The sequence below is a fragment of the Physeter macrocephalus genome, chromosome 9 (assembly GCF_002837175.3).
Source record: "Physeter macrocephalus isolate SW-GA chromosome 9, ASM283717v5, whole genome shotgun sequence".
NCBI lineage: Eukaryota > Metazoa > Chordata > Mammalia > Artiodactyla > Physeteridae > Physeter > Physeter macrocephalus.
This window is the reverse complement of record NC_041222.1, coordinates 12,716,809-12,733,419: the sequence shown is the minus strand read 5'-3', so window position 1 is coordinate 12,733,419 and position 16,611 is coordinate 12,716,809. Positions and strand designations below refer to the sequence as shown.

At 36.8% G+C, this 16,611-nt stretch overlaps 1 protein-coding gene across 2 annotated transcripts in view; it reads left to right on the top strand.

Annotated features, from left to right (window-relative positions):
• HSDL2 (hydroxysteroid dehydrogenase like 2) overlaps positions 1-16,611 on the top strand; it is a 71,467-nt gene that overhangs the window by 41,520 nt on the left and 13,336 nt on the right. Inside the window, exons 7-9 of one of the 2 annotated variants that reach the window (XM_007106717.4) lie at positions 3,378-3,572; positions 5,281-5,352; positions 15,983-16,132. In XM_007106717.4, the coding sequence (XP_007106779.1) occupies positions 3,378-3,572; positions 5,281-5,352; positions 15,983-16,132 (417 nt within the window). The remainder of the gene's footprint in view (positions 1-3,377; positions 3,573-5,280; positions 5,353-15,982; positions 16,133-16,611) is intronic. The other variant, XM_007106718.4, reaches the window with a different exon arrangement.

Below are 16,611 nucleotides of genomic sequence, written 5' to 3'. Positions count from 1 at the left end.
TTTTGATGATGGCCACTCTGACCGGTGTGAGATGATATCTCCTTGTAGTTTTGATTTGCATTTTTCTAATGATTAATGATGTTGAACAGTCTTCCATGTGTTTGTGGGCAATCTGTATATCTTCTTTGGAGAAATGTCTATTTAGGTCTTCTGCCCATTTTTGGATTGGGTTGTTTGTTTTTTTGTTACTGAGCTGCATGAGGTGCTTGTAAATTTTGGAGATTAATCCTTTGTCAGTTGCTTCAGAAAGTAGGCATAGAGGGAACTTTCCTCAACATAATAAAGGCCATATATGACAAACCCACAGCTAACATCGTCCTCAATGGTGAAAAACTGAAACCATTTCCACTAAGATCAGGACAAGACAAGGTTGGCCACTCTCACCACTATTATTCAACATAGTTTTGGAAGTTTTAGCCACAGCAATCAGAGAAGAAAAAGAAATAAAGGGAATCCAAATTGGAAAAAGAAGAAGTGAAACTGTCACTGTTTGCAGATGATATGATACTCTACATAGAGAATCCTAAAGATGCTACCAGAAAACTACTAGAGCTAATCAATGAATTTGGTAAAGTAGCAGGATACAAAATTAATGCACAGAAATCTCTTACATTCCTATACACTAATGATAAAAACTCTGGAAGTGAAATTAAGAAAACACTTCCACTTACCATTGCAACAAAAAGATAAAATATCTAGGAATAAACCTACCTAAGGAGACAAAAGACCTGTATGCAGAAAATTATAAGACACCGATGAAAGAAATTAAAGATGATACAAATAGATGGAGAGATATACCATGTTCTTGGATCGGAAGAATCAACATTGTGAAAATGACTCTACTACCCAAAGCAATCTACAGATTCAATGCAATCACTATCCAACTACCACTGGCACTTTTCACAGAACTAGAACAAAAGACTTCAGACTATATTACAAGGCTACAGTAATCAAGACAGTATGGTACTGGCACAAAAACAGAAATATAGATCAGTGGAACAGGATAGAAAGCCCAGAGATAAACCCACACACATATGGTCACCTTTTCTTTGATAAAGGAGGGAAGGATATACAGTGGAGAAAAGACAGCCTCTTCAATAAGTGGTGCTGGGAAAACTGGACAGCTACATGTAAAAGTATGAAATTAGAACACTCCCTAACACCACACACAAGAATAAACTCAAAATGGGTTAAAGACCTACATGTAAGGCCAGACACTATCAAACTCTTAGAGGAAAACATAGGCAGAACACTCTATGACATAAATCACAGCAAGATCCTTTTTGACCCATCTCCTAGAGAAATGGAAATAAAAACAAAAATAAACAAATGGGACCTAATGAAACTTAAAAGCTTTTGCACAGCAAAGGAAACCATAAACAAGACCAAAAGACAACCCTCAGAATGGCAGGTGGATTCTTAACCACTGTGCCACCAGGGAAGTCCCTGCTATTTTTTATTAATAAGCTACCACATCAAGAGTGAGGCCAGAGCTCTTGAGCTATTGGTAAAGTAAAAAAATTATTCCTAGTAAAGGAATTTTAGTTACAATATGGAGAGGTATCTTCTAATTCAATGCTATTAGGAAATTCCCCAAGCTAATGTGCACTCTTTGAAAGAGCGATGTGTGCTAGGATGTAATTGCCGTGAAAGTAGGGACTTTTTGTCTGTTTTGTCCATTCATCTGTCCCCAGTACCTTCAATAGTGCCTGAGTTTTTTGTAAGGCTCAATAACTATTTGTTGAATGAGTGAAAAGGGTCAGTGGCTCTTAAAAGCTGTATACTTTTCATCTTGTGGACTGAATTGTGTAAGTTATTCCAGTATGTAATGATTTCAAGATGGTTTAATAGTGGAATGGAGAGTTTATCTAAATTACTAGAAACTCTGACACCTAAAGTACATTTAAACAAATTGACTTTCATTGCTTTAAATGTAAGCTAAAATACATATGTAAATTGAGTTGTTACTATTTACAACTTTGACAATGTGTAATTAATAATGTAGTATTAATGGTACAGTTTCAAGTTACTTCATAAAAAACATATAATTTAAAAATTAGGGGCTTCCCTTGTGGTGCAGTGGTTAAGAATCCGCCTGCCAGTGCAGGGGACATGGGTTCGAGCCCTGGTCCGGGAAGATCCCCCATGCCACGGAGCAACTAAGTCCGTGCACCACAACTACTGAGCCTGTGCTCTAGAGCCCATGAGCCACAACTACTGAACCCGTGTACCACAACTACTGAAGCTGGCTTGCCTAGAGCCTGTGCTCCTCAACAAGAGAAGCCACCACAATGAGAAGCCCATGCACCACAATGAAGAGTAGCCCCCGCTTGCTGCAACCAGAGAAAGCCCATGTGCAGCAACAAAGACCCAACGCAGCCAAAAATAAATAAATAAAATTAAAATTTATATGCACTGAAAACAGTGGGAATTATATGCAAATACTGATAGTAATTATCTGGGCTTCCCTGGTGGTGCAGTGGTTAAGAATCCATCTGCCACAGCAACGAAGACCCAACACAGCCAAAACTAAAAACAAATAAATAAGTTTATTTAAAAAAATAGTAATTATCTCTGGACCAGGGGGATTATAGATAATTTAAAAATTCTTCCTTGGGACTTCCCTGGCGGTCCAGTGGTTAAGACTCCCCGCTTCCACTGGAGGAGGGGGTACAGGTTCGATCCCTGGTTGGGGAACTGAGATCTGGCATGCTGCAGGGTGTGGCCAAAAAAAAAAATTTCTTCTTTTAATTCTCTTTATTTTCTAGTATTTCATAAATGAAAGTAGTATCTGAATTTAAAAGGGACCCCCAAGTCTCGCCAGTATCTATTGAATGTTTATGGTATATTTGTCATTGTTTTAGGCACTAGGGATACAGTGATGAACAAGAAAAACAGAGTCTCTATATTCTAGTAGAGGAAAAAGAGAAAATAAGCTTAGGAAAGGAGCTCCATATTTTAGAACCAGGAAACTGAGGCCGAAAAATGTTAAAGTAGCTTGCCGAAAGTCACGGCATAGTTGGCATAAAAATGTCAGTCACCTGATTTACAGCTCAGTGCTCTTGCTGTTATTCTTCACTGGCTTTCTTGTCTCTCAAGAATGGTATGCAAATTCTTTGAGCATTCTTAATCAGAAATCTAATTGAATTTTGCCATGAGTCTCATGAAGGAGTACTGTATAAGGCAGTGTTGTGTAGAGCAAGGAACATGTGTTGTCTACCCAGTTATGTCAGTAAAACATTTGGCAAGTCCTTTAAGCTCTCTGGACGTTTTTCTCATCACTTGAGTTATAAAGAGATTAGTTGTCTTGCTTGTTACTCTCATAGTCCTATTACTTTATTTAGAGTTACGTATATGTATGTTTGTTTTCTCTACAGCCATATACACTGCTGCTATGGATATGCTGGGAGGATCTGGTATTGAAAGCCAATGTAGAAAAGTTGATATCATTGCAGATGCTGCATATTGCATTTTCAAAAAGCCAAAAAGTTTTACTGGCAACTTTATTATTGATGAAAATATCTTAAAAGAAGAAGGAATAAAAAATTTTGATGTCTATGCCATTACACCAGGTAATGCGTATAGTTTTCAAAAGTAGTGATGTGTTTTTCCACATTTTCTGCAATGGACATGCATCTGTTTTGTGTGTATGTTTATGTGATTATAAAATTAATATGCTCTTTTAAAAGCTGTCCTGCTAGTGAAAGGAAAAACCCAGACCAACACAACTGGAAAAACAGAGAAAGGGAAAATAGAAGTGAATTGAAGGCTTTTTAAGTGATGCACAGATAGAGAAGGTCACATCAGCTTCTAACCATTTCCAAATCTTGAAACCAAAAATGAAAATTAGTTTTTAAAGTTGGCCTTAAAATCACACAGTAAAGATTTTCTTCAAGGATATGGTAACAGGTGATACAGTGGTGAGTTTTTTACAAAAACTTTTTAATAAAGATTATGGGCTTTCCAAATGTCTCTTAAGTGCAGTCTGAGAGTAACTTCATGATGAATGGTGAAGGTGAATGAACAGGGTCTACCCCATGTACAAGGGGGTATTTGAGAAGTTCTCAGAAGGCCCCTTGTTCAAAAATAATTCTTACCATTGTAACTGTAGGTGAGGATGGTGATGATAATGCATTTTTACTTTATGTATAAAGTAGACTATATAATAGACAATATAGCCCCAAATGGGAGTTGTATTTATTTGTGCAAAAGTGTATTTTAAGTATTATTCATTAGGTTCAGCTTCTAGGTGACAGAAACCACGTTTCTATTTGTATCATCCGTGTCTCTTCAGTTTGAACTGAATTGAATTAAATAGCTCTTTGCAGTTTTAAAAAACACTTTTATATACAGTATCTGTTTAGCCTTCATAGCAATCCTGTGAGGGAAGCAATATTGTATAGTGATTAGGAACAAGTGGAGTTTGCGAGGAGATAACCCAGTTCCCATTTCTGCTCAGCTGCTCACTAGCTGGGCGGCCCTTAGGCATGTCACCTGTTTTCTCTGAGCCTCACTTTCCTTATTGGTTAAAACAAGGGAAAGATAATTTCTACATAGGATTTTTGGAAGAACTAAATGCAATAAAGTATATAATGTGCTGGGCATGGTACCTGGCTTATGGTACAATCATAGTACTCAGTAGTTAATATTTATATAACTACTAAAGTAATTATCACTTTAGGTTTTAAAGACACAATGGCACTGTGCACAAAATTTTAAATTTGATTTAAATGTAAAATCCTATCAAGTGTTGAGAACTTAATATGATTATGGAATTATGATTAAGTGTTAGGATATAACAAAGACTGATGCATTCCTGCCCTCCAGTTTTTTTAATCTTCTGAGAGGGAAAGACAGACACACATTGACAGAGATGGGAAACAAGTTCCTCTTAATGAGGAACCCCCCTTCTCTCTGGGGCGCCAGGTAGGAAATGAGTCCAGAGCATTTTGGAGGGATGTAGCACAGAAGGGTTGCATGGATAGGTGAGAAGGGGCAAAAGCTCTTGGGAGAGCAGTTAAGGGCTTAACATAACAGGCAACTCTTTGGTTGGATCTTAAAGATGAAATTTGTTGAAGGAGAGGAGGATAACTGGATTACAGGAAAAGTGTTTTAGCTTAATGAAGGTCAGATAGTTTGACACTTCTCATGGGAGTCTTTTCCACAGCACCAGAATGATCAATAAAATAAAAACATGTAACGTTTATTAAACAGGTGTTAAAACCTTAATATACTGAAGTTGTTACATTAACCTGATTATTTTTGGGGTCAATTTTTCAGGCCATCCTTTGATACCAGATTTCTTCCTGGATGAACAGCCAGTTATAGTTACCAAGAAACCAGCAACACATGGTAAGACGTAGACCACATTTTCTGTAGGAAAATAAAGTTACTAACTTATGTATTTCTTCCAAAATGTAGAATTGACCATTTCCGCCTTCTGCCTTTAAGCTTTTTCTTCTTCTCTTTTTTTTTTCTGGACGTGCCATGAGGCTTGTGGGATCTTAGTTCCCTGACCAGGGATAGAACCTGGGACCCTGGCAGTGGAAGTGCCGAGTCCTAACCACTGGACCACCAGGGAATTCCCTATTTTGTAATTTAAACTAGATAAGTAATGTCTTAGTTAATTCTAGCAAAGAAGGTTATCTTTTCCTTCTACCAGTAAGAAGTTTTTGATATATTCTTTTCATTTGATTAAAAAAAAAGTTGTCTTTAAAATACACCTTTTTAAAGGTTTTATTTCTTTTCCTTGGCATTGTTTTTAGGTGTTTTGTGTTGATACCTTATTTTGAGGAAAAATGTGTCACATCAAAATACATCTGACACCATTCTCAGAGTTTGTGCTGTGTGACTACTTTATGGGAGAAATTACCTGCAAAGGAGGTTTGGGTTTTGCTTTGTTTTGTTTTTGTAGTTTAGAAACAATAGCTTTCTTGAATTGGTCCAGAGTTTACATTTTAATCTTTGTGTTCTGGCATGATGCCACTAACTTACTGAAAGATGTCAGAAGAAACACTCTTCAGTGAAACCCCATGAGAAGAATTTCTCTTGTGGTTTATTTTTTTTGGCTGCACTGATCCTAGTTCCCCTGCCAGGGATCAAACCCACGCCCCCCACAATGAGAGTGCAGTGTCTTAACTGCTGGACCGCCAGGGAAGACCTCTCTCATGGTTTATTAACAAGAATAGCAGTGCTTCTTCTGGGCCCTTACCTTATTTTTATATTATAGACTCTGTGAATCTCCTTAGTGACCATAGATTCTTTAGGTGGAGGCTAGAAAGTTTAGGAAAACATTTCTTCTGTACCTTTAGGAAACCTATAGAACCTTACCACAATGCATTTCAGTGACAAACTTTATTTCTAGCTTAATCTTATCTTTTCTATCTTTATCTTTTCTTTGTCCGAATTTTTGGAGGCAATTTCAAAAAATTAAGTAATAAAAAAGGCAACTTTTCTTTTTTATTACAGAAAATTCGAAAAATACAGAAGGGAAAATGGTCACTCATAATCCCATCACCTAGAGATAACTCCTTTTAAAATTTAAATTTTTAAAAATTTTAAAAATTAGATCTTTGATTTGGTTGCCACATGGATATATCAGAGTATTAAAACAAGGCTGTCAATCTTTTCCTCAAAAGGCCTTATACAGAATGGCAGAAGTTAGTTAGAGTGCTTATCAAAGTCTAGAAGAGTCTGTCTTCAAGATAGGCAAGTCTGAAATCCATATTTTTGCCCAGTACCCTAAGATTGGATCTGTGTTTTAGAGGAAGATGCGTATAAACTAAGCTCATTTAAATACCAAATTTAAATAATAAGAACCACTTATCAATCACATACATTCATGTTGTTTTTCAACAAATATTTATTGGGCACCTACTATATGGCAAACACTGTGCTAAGTACTTTGCATGCATTGTCTCATTTAATACTTAAAATCCTACAAGGCAGGTATCATTGTCCTCATTTTACATTGGAGATCACAGAGCTGGCATGTGGCAGAGCCAGAATTTAAATTAATATTTTTCTGATTCTAAAGTCCATATCCTTAACCAGTAAACTTAAATTAATTTCCTAACTCCTGAATACTTGAAGTATTAGCATATTTTCCCCCCAGTAATCCAATTTATTTTATAATGAGGAGTTGCCATCTCACGGACTGAACATGGAGTTGCTGTGAGCAGCTTATTCTCTCCCTCTGGGCATAATGACATAGAGAACAGAATCATAGTCAGAAGATTGTTTCATGACCATGGACTCAGAATAAGATGGGTTAGATAAGCAGAATGTAAGGTAAATGTTTACTGACATCGGGCTTTGATAGGAGTGATTTTTGTCTTTGGGGTCAGAAAATGTCAGGTGCATTGACTGCAATCCCTATATCCATCTCTACAGGTGGGATGCCCTCATCTTTGAGGTCAGAATTCTCAAATTCCTTTGGCTAAAGCCTCTCTTCCCTGTACAAAAAATTAAGTGGAGGAGTGATGTTTCAGTCAACTGCAATTCTACTTGACATTTTCTGTAGATACATTAATATATTCATATAGGTAGTAGCTCAGTATTTCTGACCTGAGATCTAACTTAACTCTTTCAGGTGATTTTTTACATCCATATCCAGATCTATTGTATGTTGATTTCACAGTGTCTCTCCCAGAGGTCAGTATGTATCCCTCATTTCCAAAGGGGGAGGAAAATATTGACAGCCTTGTACTTTTTCTGGTATTTGTGCTTTGTGTATTTGTTTTGTATAACATATATGTAATTATCATTTTTTTCAATAAATTTATTTATTTATGGCTGTGTTGGGTCTTCATTGCTGTGCATGGGCTTTCTCTAGTTGCAGTGAGCAGGGGCTACTCTTCGTTGCAGTTCACAGGCTTCTCATTGTGGTGGCTTCTCTTGTTGCAGAGTACAGACTTTAGGCAAGCGGGCTCAGTAGTTGTAGTTTGCAGGCTCTAGAGCGCAGGCTCAGTAGTTGTGGCTCACGGGCTTAGTTGCTCCTTGGCATGTGGGATCTTCCCGGACCAGGGCTCAAACCCGTGTCTCCTGCATTGGCAGGCAGATTCTTAACCACTGGGCCACCAGGGAAGCCCTCTTCATTGATTTTTCCTGCCCATTGCAACACAGGGAGTTCACTGAGTCTTTTTTTTTTTTCAACCTCCAGTTTATTTTTTCTTTTTTTCTTTAGTTATAATTTTAATTGCTTCTATTCCATTTTTTCTGGATTCCCCTCAGAAACACTTAGTCTGGCTACCCTGTCCCTTTCCCCTGTAGTTTTCACTATCTTTTGTTACTATTTCCATATTTTTGTTCTTTTCTTCTGCATTCTGAGAGACCTTTTCAAGTTTGTACTCTGTATTACTGATAAGATTTTAGACACATTCATCTCTCTTCCATATTGCTCCTAATGTTTATTTTAATTCTGCTATTATACTTTTTGTTTGTCATGTTTCCCATTTCCTTTTTCATTTTATTTTATTGTTTTTTCATCTCAGCCAGTTATATATGACTTTCTTCCCTTATTTTATATTAGTTTTCATGTGAAGGAGTTCTTGTGACATTTCTGTGACATTTCTTAATCATAGTTTTGGGAGTCAGGATGTCTCTGGTTTCTGATTCTCTGGCCAGGTGGTCCATGGCTCAGGGGCCTGTTAATTCATCTTGCTCTGAGTTTGTACAGTAATGATGCAATCTACAGCAGCAGTTTTAGTACATCAATGATGTTATCGACAACAGCAGTTTTAGTCATCTGACTCTGGTTGATTAGTGTTCAATTAGCATAGGATTGAGGTCAGACTGGACAAGAAAGGCACTAAGGTCAGAGGAGACAAGCAAGGGAATAAAGTTTTGGGGCTTCCCTGGTGGCACAGTGGTTAAGAATCCGCCTGCTAGTGCAGGGGACACAGGTTCGTGCCCTGGTCTGGGAAGATCCCACATGCCGAGGAGCAGCTAAGCCCATGCACCACAACTGCTGAGCCTGTGCTCTAGAGCCCACGAGCCACAACTACTGAGCCCATGTGCTGCAACTACTGAAGCCTGTGTGCCTAGAGCCCATGCTCTGCAATAAGGGAAGCCACTGCAATGAGAAGCCCCTGCACCGCAACGAAGAGTAGCCCCTGCTCACCGCAACTAGAGAAAAGCCAGCGCACAGCAACAAAGACCCAATGATGTAGCCAAAAATAAAATAAATAAAATAATTTAAAAAAAAAAAAGAAAGTACTGCTTGACTGAGAAAGACAAATATCATTTTAAAAAAAGGGAATAAAGTTCATACATTCATGTTGTTTTTCAACAAATATTTATTGGGCACCTACTATATGGCAAACACTGTGCTAAGTACTTTGCATGCATTGTCTCATTTAATACTTAAAATCCTACAAGGCAGGTATCATTGTCCTCATTTTACATTGGAGATCACAGAGCTGGCATGTGGCAGAGCCAGAATTTAAATTAATATTTTTCTGATTCTAAAGTCCATATCCTTAACCAGTAAACTTAAATTAATTTCCTAACTCCTGAATACTTGAAGTATTAGCATATTTTCCCCCCAGTAATCCAATTTATTTTATAATGAGGAGTTGCCATCTCACGGACTGAACATGGAGTTGCTGTGAGCAGCTTATTCTCTCCCTCTGGGCATAATGACATAGAGAACAGAATCATAGTCAGAAGATTGTTTCATGACCATGGACTCAGAATAAGATGGGTTAGATAAGCAGAATGTAAGGTAAATGTTTACTGACATCGGGCTTTGATAGGAGTGATTTTTGTCTTTGGGGTCAGAAAATGTCAGGTGCATTGACTGCAATCCCTATATCCATCTCTACAGGTGGGATGCCCTCATCTTTGAGGTCAGAATTCTCAAATTCCTTTGGCTAAAGCCTCTCTTCCCTGTACAAAAAATTAAGTGGAGGAGTGATGTTTCAGTCAACTGCAATTCTACTTGACATTTTCTGTAGATACATTAATATATTCATATAGGTAGTAGCTCAGTATTTCTGACCTGAGATCTAACTTAACTCTTTCAGGTGATTTTTTACATCCATATCCAGATCTATTGTATGTTGATTTCACAGTGTCTCTCCCAGAGGTCAGTATGTATCCCTCATTTCCAAAGGGGGAGGAAAATATTGACAGCCTTGTACTTTTTCTGGTATTTGTGCTTTGTGTATTTGTTTTGTATAACATATATGTAATTATCATTTTTTTCAATAAATTTATTTATTTATGGCTGTGTTGGGTCTTCATTGCTGTGCATGGGCTTTCTCTAGTTGCAGTGAGCAGGGGCTACTCTTCGTTGCAGTTCACAGGCTTCTCATTGTGGTGGCTTCTCTTGTTGCAGAGTACAGACTTTAGGCAAGCGGGCTCAGTAGTTGTAGTTTGCAGGCTCTAGAGCGCAGGCTCAGTAGTTGTGGCTCACGGGCTTAGTTGCTCCTTGGCATGTGGGATCTTCCCGGACCAGGGCTCAAACCCGTGTCTCCTGCATTGGCAGGCAGATTCTTAACCACTGGGCCACCAGGGAAGCCCTCTTCATTGATTTTTCCTGCCCATTGCAACACAGGGAGTTCACTGAGTCTTTTTTTTTTTTCAACCTCCAGTTTATTTTTTCTTTTTTTCTTTAGTTATAATTTTAATTGCTTCTATTCCATTTTTTCTGGATTCCCCTCAGAAACACTTAGTCTGGCTACCCTGTCCCTTTCCCCTGTAGTTTTCACTATCTTTTGTTACTATTTCCATATTTTTGTTCTTTTCTTCTGCATTCTGAGAGACCTTTTCAAGTTTGTACTCTGTATTACTGATAAGATTTTAGACACATTCATCTCTCTTCCATATTGCTCCTAATGTTTATTTTAATTCTGCTATTATACTTTTTGTTTGTCATGTTTCCCATTTCCTTTTTCATTTTATTTTATTGTTTTTTCATCTCAGCCAGTTATATATGACTTTCTTCCCTTATTTTATATTAGTTTTCATGTGAAGGAGTTCTTGTGACATTTCTGTGACATTTCTTAATCATAGTTTTGGGAGTCAGGATGTCTCTGGTTTCTGATTCTCTGGCCAGGTGGTCCATGGCTCAGGGGCCTGTTAATTCATCTTGCTCTGAGTTTGTACAGTAATGATGCAATCTACAGCAGCAGTTTTAGTACATCAATGATGTTATCGACAACAGCAGTTTTAGTCATCTGACTCTGGTTGATTAGTGTTCAATTAGCATAGGATTGAGGTCAGACTGGACAAGAAAGGCACTAAGGTCAGAGGAGACAAGCAAGGGAATAAAGTTTTGGGGCTTCCCTGGTGGCACAGTGGTTAAGAATCCGCCTGCTAGTGCAGGGGACACAGGTTCGTGCCCTGGTCTGGGAAGATCCCACATGCCGAGGAGCAGCTAAGCCCATGCACCACAACTGCTGAGCCTGTGCTCTAGAGCCCACGAGCCACAACTACTGAGCCCATGTGCGACCCCACATGCCGAGGCGCAGCTAAGCCCATGCACCACAACTGCTGAGCCTGTGCTCTAGAGCCCACGAGCCACAACTACTGAGCCCATGTGCTGCAACTACTGAAGCCTGTGTGCCTAGAGCCCATGCTCTGCAATAAGGGAAGCCACTGCAATGAGAAGCCCCTGCACCGCAACGAAGAGTAGCCCCTGCTCACCGCAACTAGAGAAAAGCCAGCGCACAGCAACAAAGACCCAATGATGTAGCCAAAAATAAAATAAATAAAATAATTTAAAAAAAAAAAAGAAAGTACTGCTTGACTGAGAAAGACAAATATCATTTTAAAAAAAGGGAATAAAGTTTTGGATAGAGAGACTAATCATAAACCTGGTAAACTTGTTTTAGGGGAACTTAGTTTCATTTGTTTCCCAAAAGTTTCCATATTTTTTGTGTACTGAATGTACCTTTCAAATATATTACTGGTTTGTTTTTTGTCTCCTAAAGTTTTATTCTCTTGTGCAGAGTCATCATGCTATGTCTAAATATTTCAGGTGATAAATGATGCAGTTTATCTCTTGGCAAGCGTCTTTCAGGGCTACACTGTAGTTTTTGCTGCCATCTCCTTGGCATCTCAGATGATAAAGATGATATATTGATTAATAGACAAATCACCTGAAGTAGGAGTTCCAGCAGTTATTATATGACAAACTTAGTTCTGTCTGGTATTATACCTACTAAAACCAAATACATTCCTATATATTTCCTGCCTCCAGAAACTTGAAGGAAGCCTGTGTCTTTGCTTTCCTCACTTTTAGCAGCCTCTGCTTGGTCCAGTTCTGCTGAGTTTAGGTATTGGTTCTGTGCTCAGCCTTTATGTTGGCTATATAAAATTACATAGTTAGACATACAAGAAAATGTAGAGGAAGCATTACCCAGTCAGACTGTCTGGGTTGGAATTCCTGCTGTGCCACATACTGCCATGTAACCTTAGGTGTGTCACTGAGTATTCCAGTTGCCATTTAAAAACCTCACTCACTTCTTTTTACTTGAATCTTGGATTGTTTATTTTATTAAATATATTGAAATGCTGTCTTAAACAAGACACGTTATAAATAAGAAGGGGGAAACTAACTTTTTATATTTATTTTATATCTGGTCACCTTCATGAGTTTTTGTCTTGTTTTAGACTTCTAATAGTTTCTAATAGAGAGACAGTTACTGAAAGCATAGACTTTGGGATAAGACAGATCTGGGTACAAGTCCTGTCCCTGTCACTTATATCTGTGACCTTGGACAAGTCACTTCAGCTCTCTGAAACAGTTTTCTCAGCTCTCACTTTCCTTATGTATCATGAGGATTAAGTATAATTGATAGTGTATCATATTGTGAAATTTATATAGTAAGTCCCCTATAAATGTTAGTTGATGTAATTATCATTGAGTAATTATCTTGAATTTCCTAAATGCCCCAACTTACTGTCTGCATATAATAAGAGTATCTTACAGGATCATTTCTTTTTTTTTTTTTTTTTTTTGTGGGGGGTAGGGGTTTATTAATTTTATTTATTTATTTTTGCTGTTTTGAGAGCACAGGCTCCAGACGCGCAGGCTCAGTAGTTGTGGCTCACGGGCCCAGTTGCTCCGCGGCATGTGGGATCTTCCCAGACCAGGGCTCGAACCCGTGTTCCCTGCATTAGCAGGCAGATTCTCAACCACTGCGCCACGAGGGAAGCCCCCAGGATCATTTCTGGCATATATCTTAATATACTGACTCGAACTTCCAGGAGAATTTGGAAATATTTATTGAAACTATTTATTTTAGGTATTCTTATTTTATTCTTAATTTTAATGGGAAAATCTTTAGATTTTACCCGTAAGGTATTAGATGTTGGTTAAGATTTTTATCAGTTATTTAGATTAATGTCTACATTTTTATTATATATTTTCTATATTTTATTTTTTGTTATATTTTGAGTATGGAAGTCAATTGGGTAACTTCCTTTTTCTATGTTCTTTTCCTTGAAGGTGTGACATATCTCACCTACTAAGTTATTTGAGTCTTTTCTGAAGTTGTTTCTTTGAAAATGTTTTTATTTTGTCATTCAATTATTGGGCTTTTCTAAAATAAAAAAACCAGAACTATCCATTTGAAGTTTTAAAATTTATTTAAGGATTGACATGTAGTATTCACTTATAATTTAAAAATTTTCATATTTATTTTATCCCTTTTCTCTTTTTAAAGTTTTTTTCTCCTTTTTTCTTTGATTAAATTTTCCAGAAAGTTGCCCAATTTTACTGTATCTTATTGTTTTTTCTCAAAAGAACCATATTTTAAATTTTATTTCATTTTTCATTCTACTGCTTTTCTTTTTACTGATTTATTATTTCTTTTTATAACAGCTTTGAGGTATAATTTACATATACCAAAAATTCACCATTTTAAAGTATGTAGTTAAGTGATTTTTAGTATATTCACAAAATTCTGCAACCATTTGATTCATTACTTTTAAAATTTTTGCTTTATTATTTTCTCTTTTCTGCTTTGTTTGAGGTTGCACGCTTTTGTTCCTTTTCTTGCTTGTTAGGCTAATATTCATTTTTATTCCTTTAAAAATAATAAAATAATTTTGACTGTGCATTTACCCCCTTAATATAACTTTGGCCACATCCAATAGATTTCATAATGTAATTTAATCAATTTTGATACCATTTTAAATTAATTTGTATAGAAAAGCTTAGTACAGAAAAGCATAAAGAAAATTTTTTAAATCACATGTAACCCACCATCCAAGTATAAATACTGTCTGTATTTTGGCTTATTTCTTTCCAGTCTCTCTTATTTTTTGAAAATGTAACTTAAAATTCATATCCAGAAATATATACTTTACCTGATTGGATCATATTATATTTAATTGTATATACTTCATTTTACTTAACATTATATTGTGAATATTATCCAGGTCTTCAAAAACAAATTTTTGAAATTGGCAACTTAGTATTGTATCACATGAATGTAATATTTATTTTAGTGGTTTGTAATTGTTTCATTTTATAAATGTTACAGGATTTTCTTATAGTGGATCACTAAAAGTGGATAATCAGGCAGTGGGAGGGTTCCTGATACATACTATGAAACATCCTTCCAGAATTATAAATATTGGCATTATATGAGTACCTCCCTCACTACACTGTCAGCATTAAATATTGAAATACATATCTGAATTTTTAAACTGGCTTCAAAATACTATAATAGTAATATATTCTTTGCTCCATTGGATCTTAAGTATTTCATCTTTAATATCTGCTGAACTTTGTGAGAAGGCTTTTACTGTTTATTTGTGTCTGGAAACATCATAATGGAAGGTAGTTTATATTCAATAAATTTAGGATACTTTGAATTGGTTATGTTGTACTCTGGAGTATCTTTATGCTGTCAGTTAGATTTTATTTAATAGCCTTTGGTGAGTTATATTGGACAAGATGGCTGGGTATGATTTGAGCTGGGAGATAGATGGAGAGTTAATCTTCAGCCTAGAGTACAGATAGTCCTTTGAGTTAGTTTAAATAACAAATTATTCTCAGCTATTTCTGGGGGCAGCCAAACTGCCCACAAATAATTCCAGGAGGATAAATAAAGACACAGAGGTTGGTATTGGGGGACAGCTTCATGCTATGGGATTCGAACAGTCCTGTGCACTGCAGATCTCCCCTGGCTCATCATATGCTGAATGGTTATGGCCAATGGTTTAAGTGAATACAAAATTTAAAATGTTGCAACCTCTATTCCCCTGACCTTGCGTTTCTAGGTAGTGGAGCCTTCAGGAGACTAATACATGGTTTGACCTACCTCTTCATCTAGTGGGAGGGACCAATCTGATTGAGATTGGGAGAAGAAACGAGTTTGTGTGGTTTAGACCCTTTTGAGCCTTCTTTCTTTCAGAGTAGACTATCCTCAGTTTGCACATGATCTTTACTTACAGAGGCATTTCCATTCCTTGATGGGAGGAGGCAGGTTCAATACAGGGATGAAAAGACTAGGTGAATATGTTTAGAGGTAAAGTTATTGAGAAGTTCACTTGGCTGTTGATTCAAGCTACAGTCGCCAATTCATCTCCACTCATTTACACAGTTGATATTCTGATCTCCATCTTTCTGACTCCACGGTCTTCTTTTCTCATTTGGTTTTGGAACTCAGGGATGATGATAAAGGAGTGATTAATTGTTACCACTAAAACTCTAATAGGTTGTTTAAATCTGTTTATTATAAACACTGTATAAATTAATGGGTTTTTTTAAAAGCTAATCTAGGAGGTAGTCTTTTACTTGAAGAGTATAAACCATTTACATTTATAATCGTAACTGACGTGTTTGGCTGTTATTCCATCAGTTTGATTTATGCTTTTATACTTTAAGGTGCCACTGAATGTATTTAAGGTCATTTTGGTTAAATGGGTCTAATTGGTAGCAAGTCTGTTTTCTAACTAATTAATTTTGTGTGTGACCTTACATTGCCTAGGCTTTAAAGTTACTTATATCAATAACATTTTATAGGTGCTCTTCCAGAATTGAAAGAAGAGGAGGCGCAGCCACCACCAAAACCACGTTCTGGAGCTGTGGAAGGAACATTTAGAATTGTTAAGGACTCTCTCAGTGATGATGTTGTTAAAGCCACTCAAGCAATCTATCAGTTTGAACTCTCAGGTAAGGGTTACTTCTGGTAATCTGGAGCTTTTATGAAACAAAGTAGGATATTTCCCTTGGAAGTATAGCCTCCAGTAGTAATAATTTGGAATAGTTGGCTATATCCAGACCCTTAACCAAGAATGTAGACATTTAAGAATAGCAAATAACTACTGATTTGTATTTTTGTGTTCTTTCCTTTTTGGTTTTTGTCCATCTATTAAGTTTCTGATTTGTGGTTACCATGGGGTTCATATATGTTGACCCATAATTATATCCATTTGTTTTAAACTGGTATTTCCACATATAAGTGACAGACCTGTTTTCTACTTGTTTTTGTAGTTCTTCTCTGTTTTACCGATTTGTATTTTTAAGTTAATATCAGTGCATATGGACATATGTAAAATAAAATTTCCTTACAGATACTTCCAGTGTTAAATAACTCCTTAGTGTATGTAATTGAGAGAAAATCCTAGTTAGAAGGATATATGGATCACGAC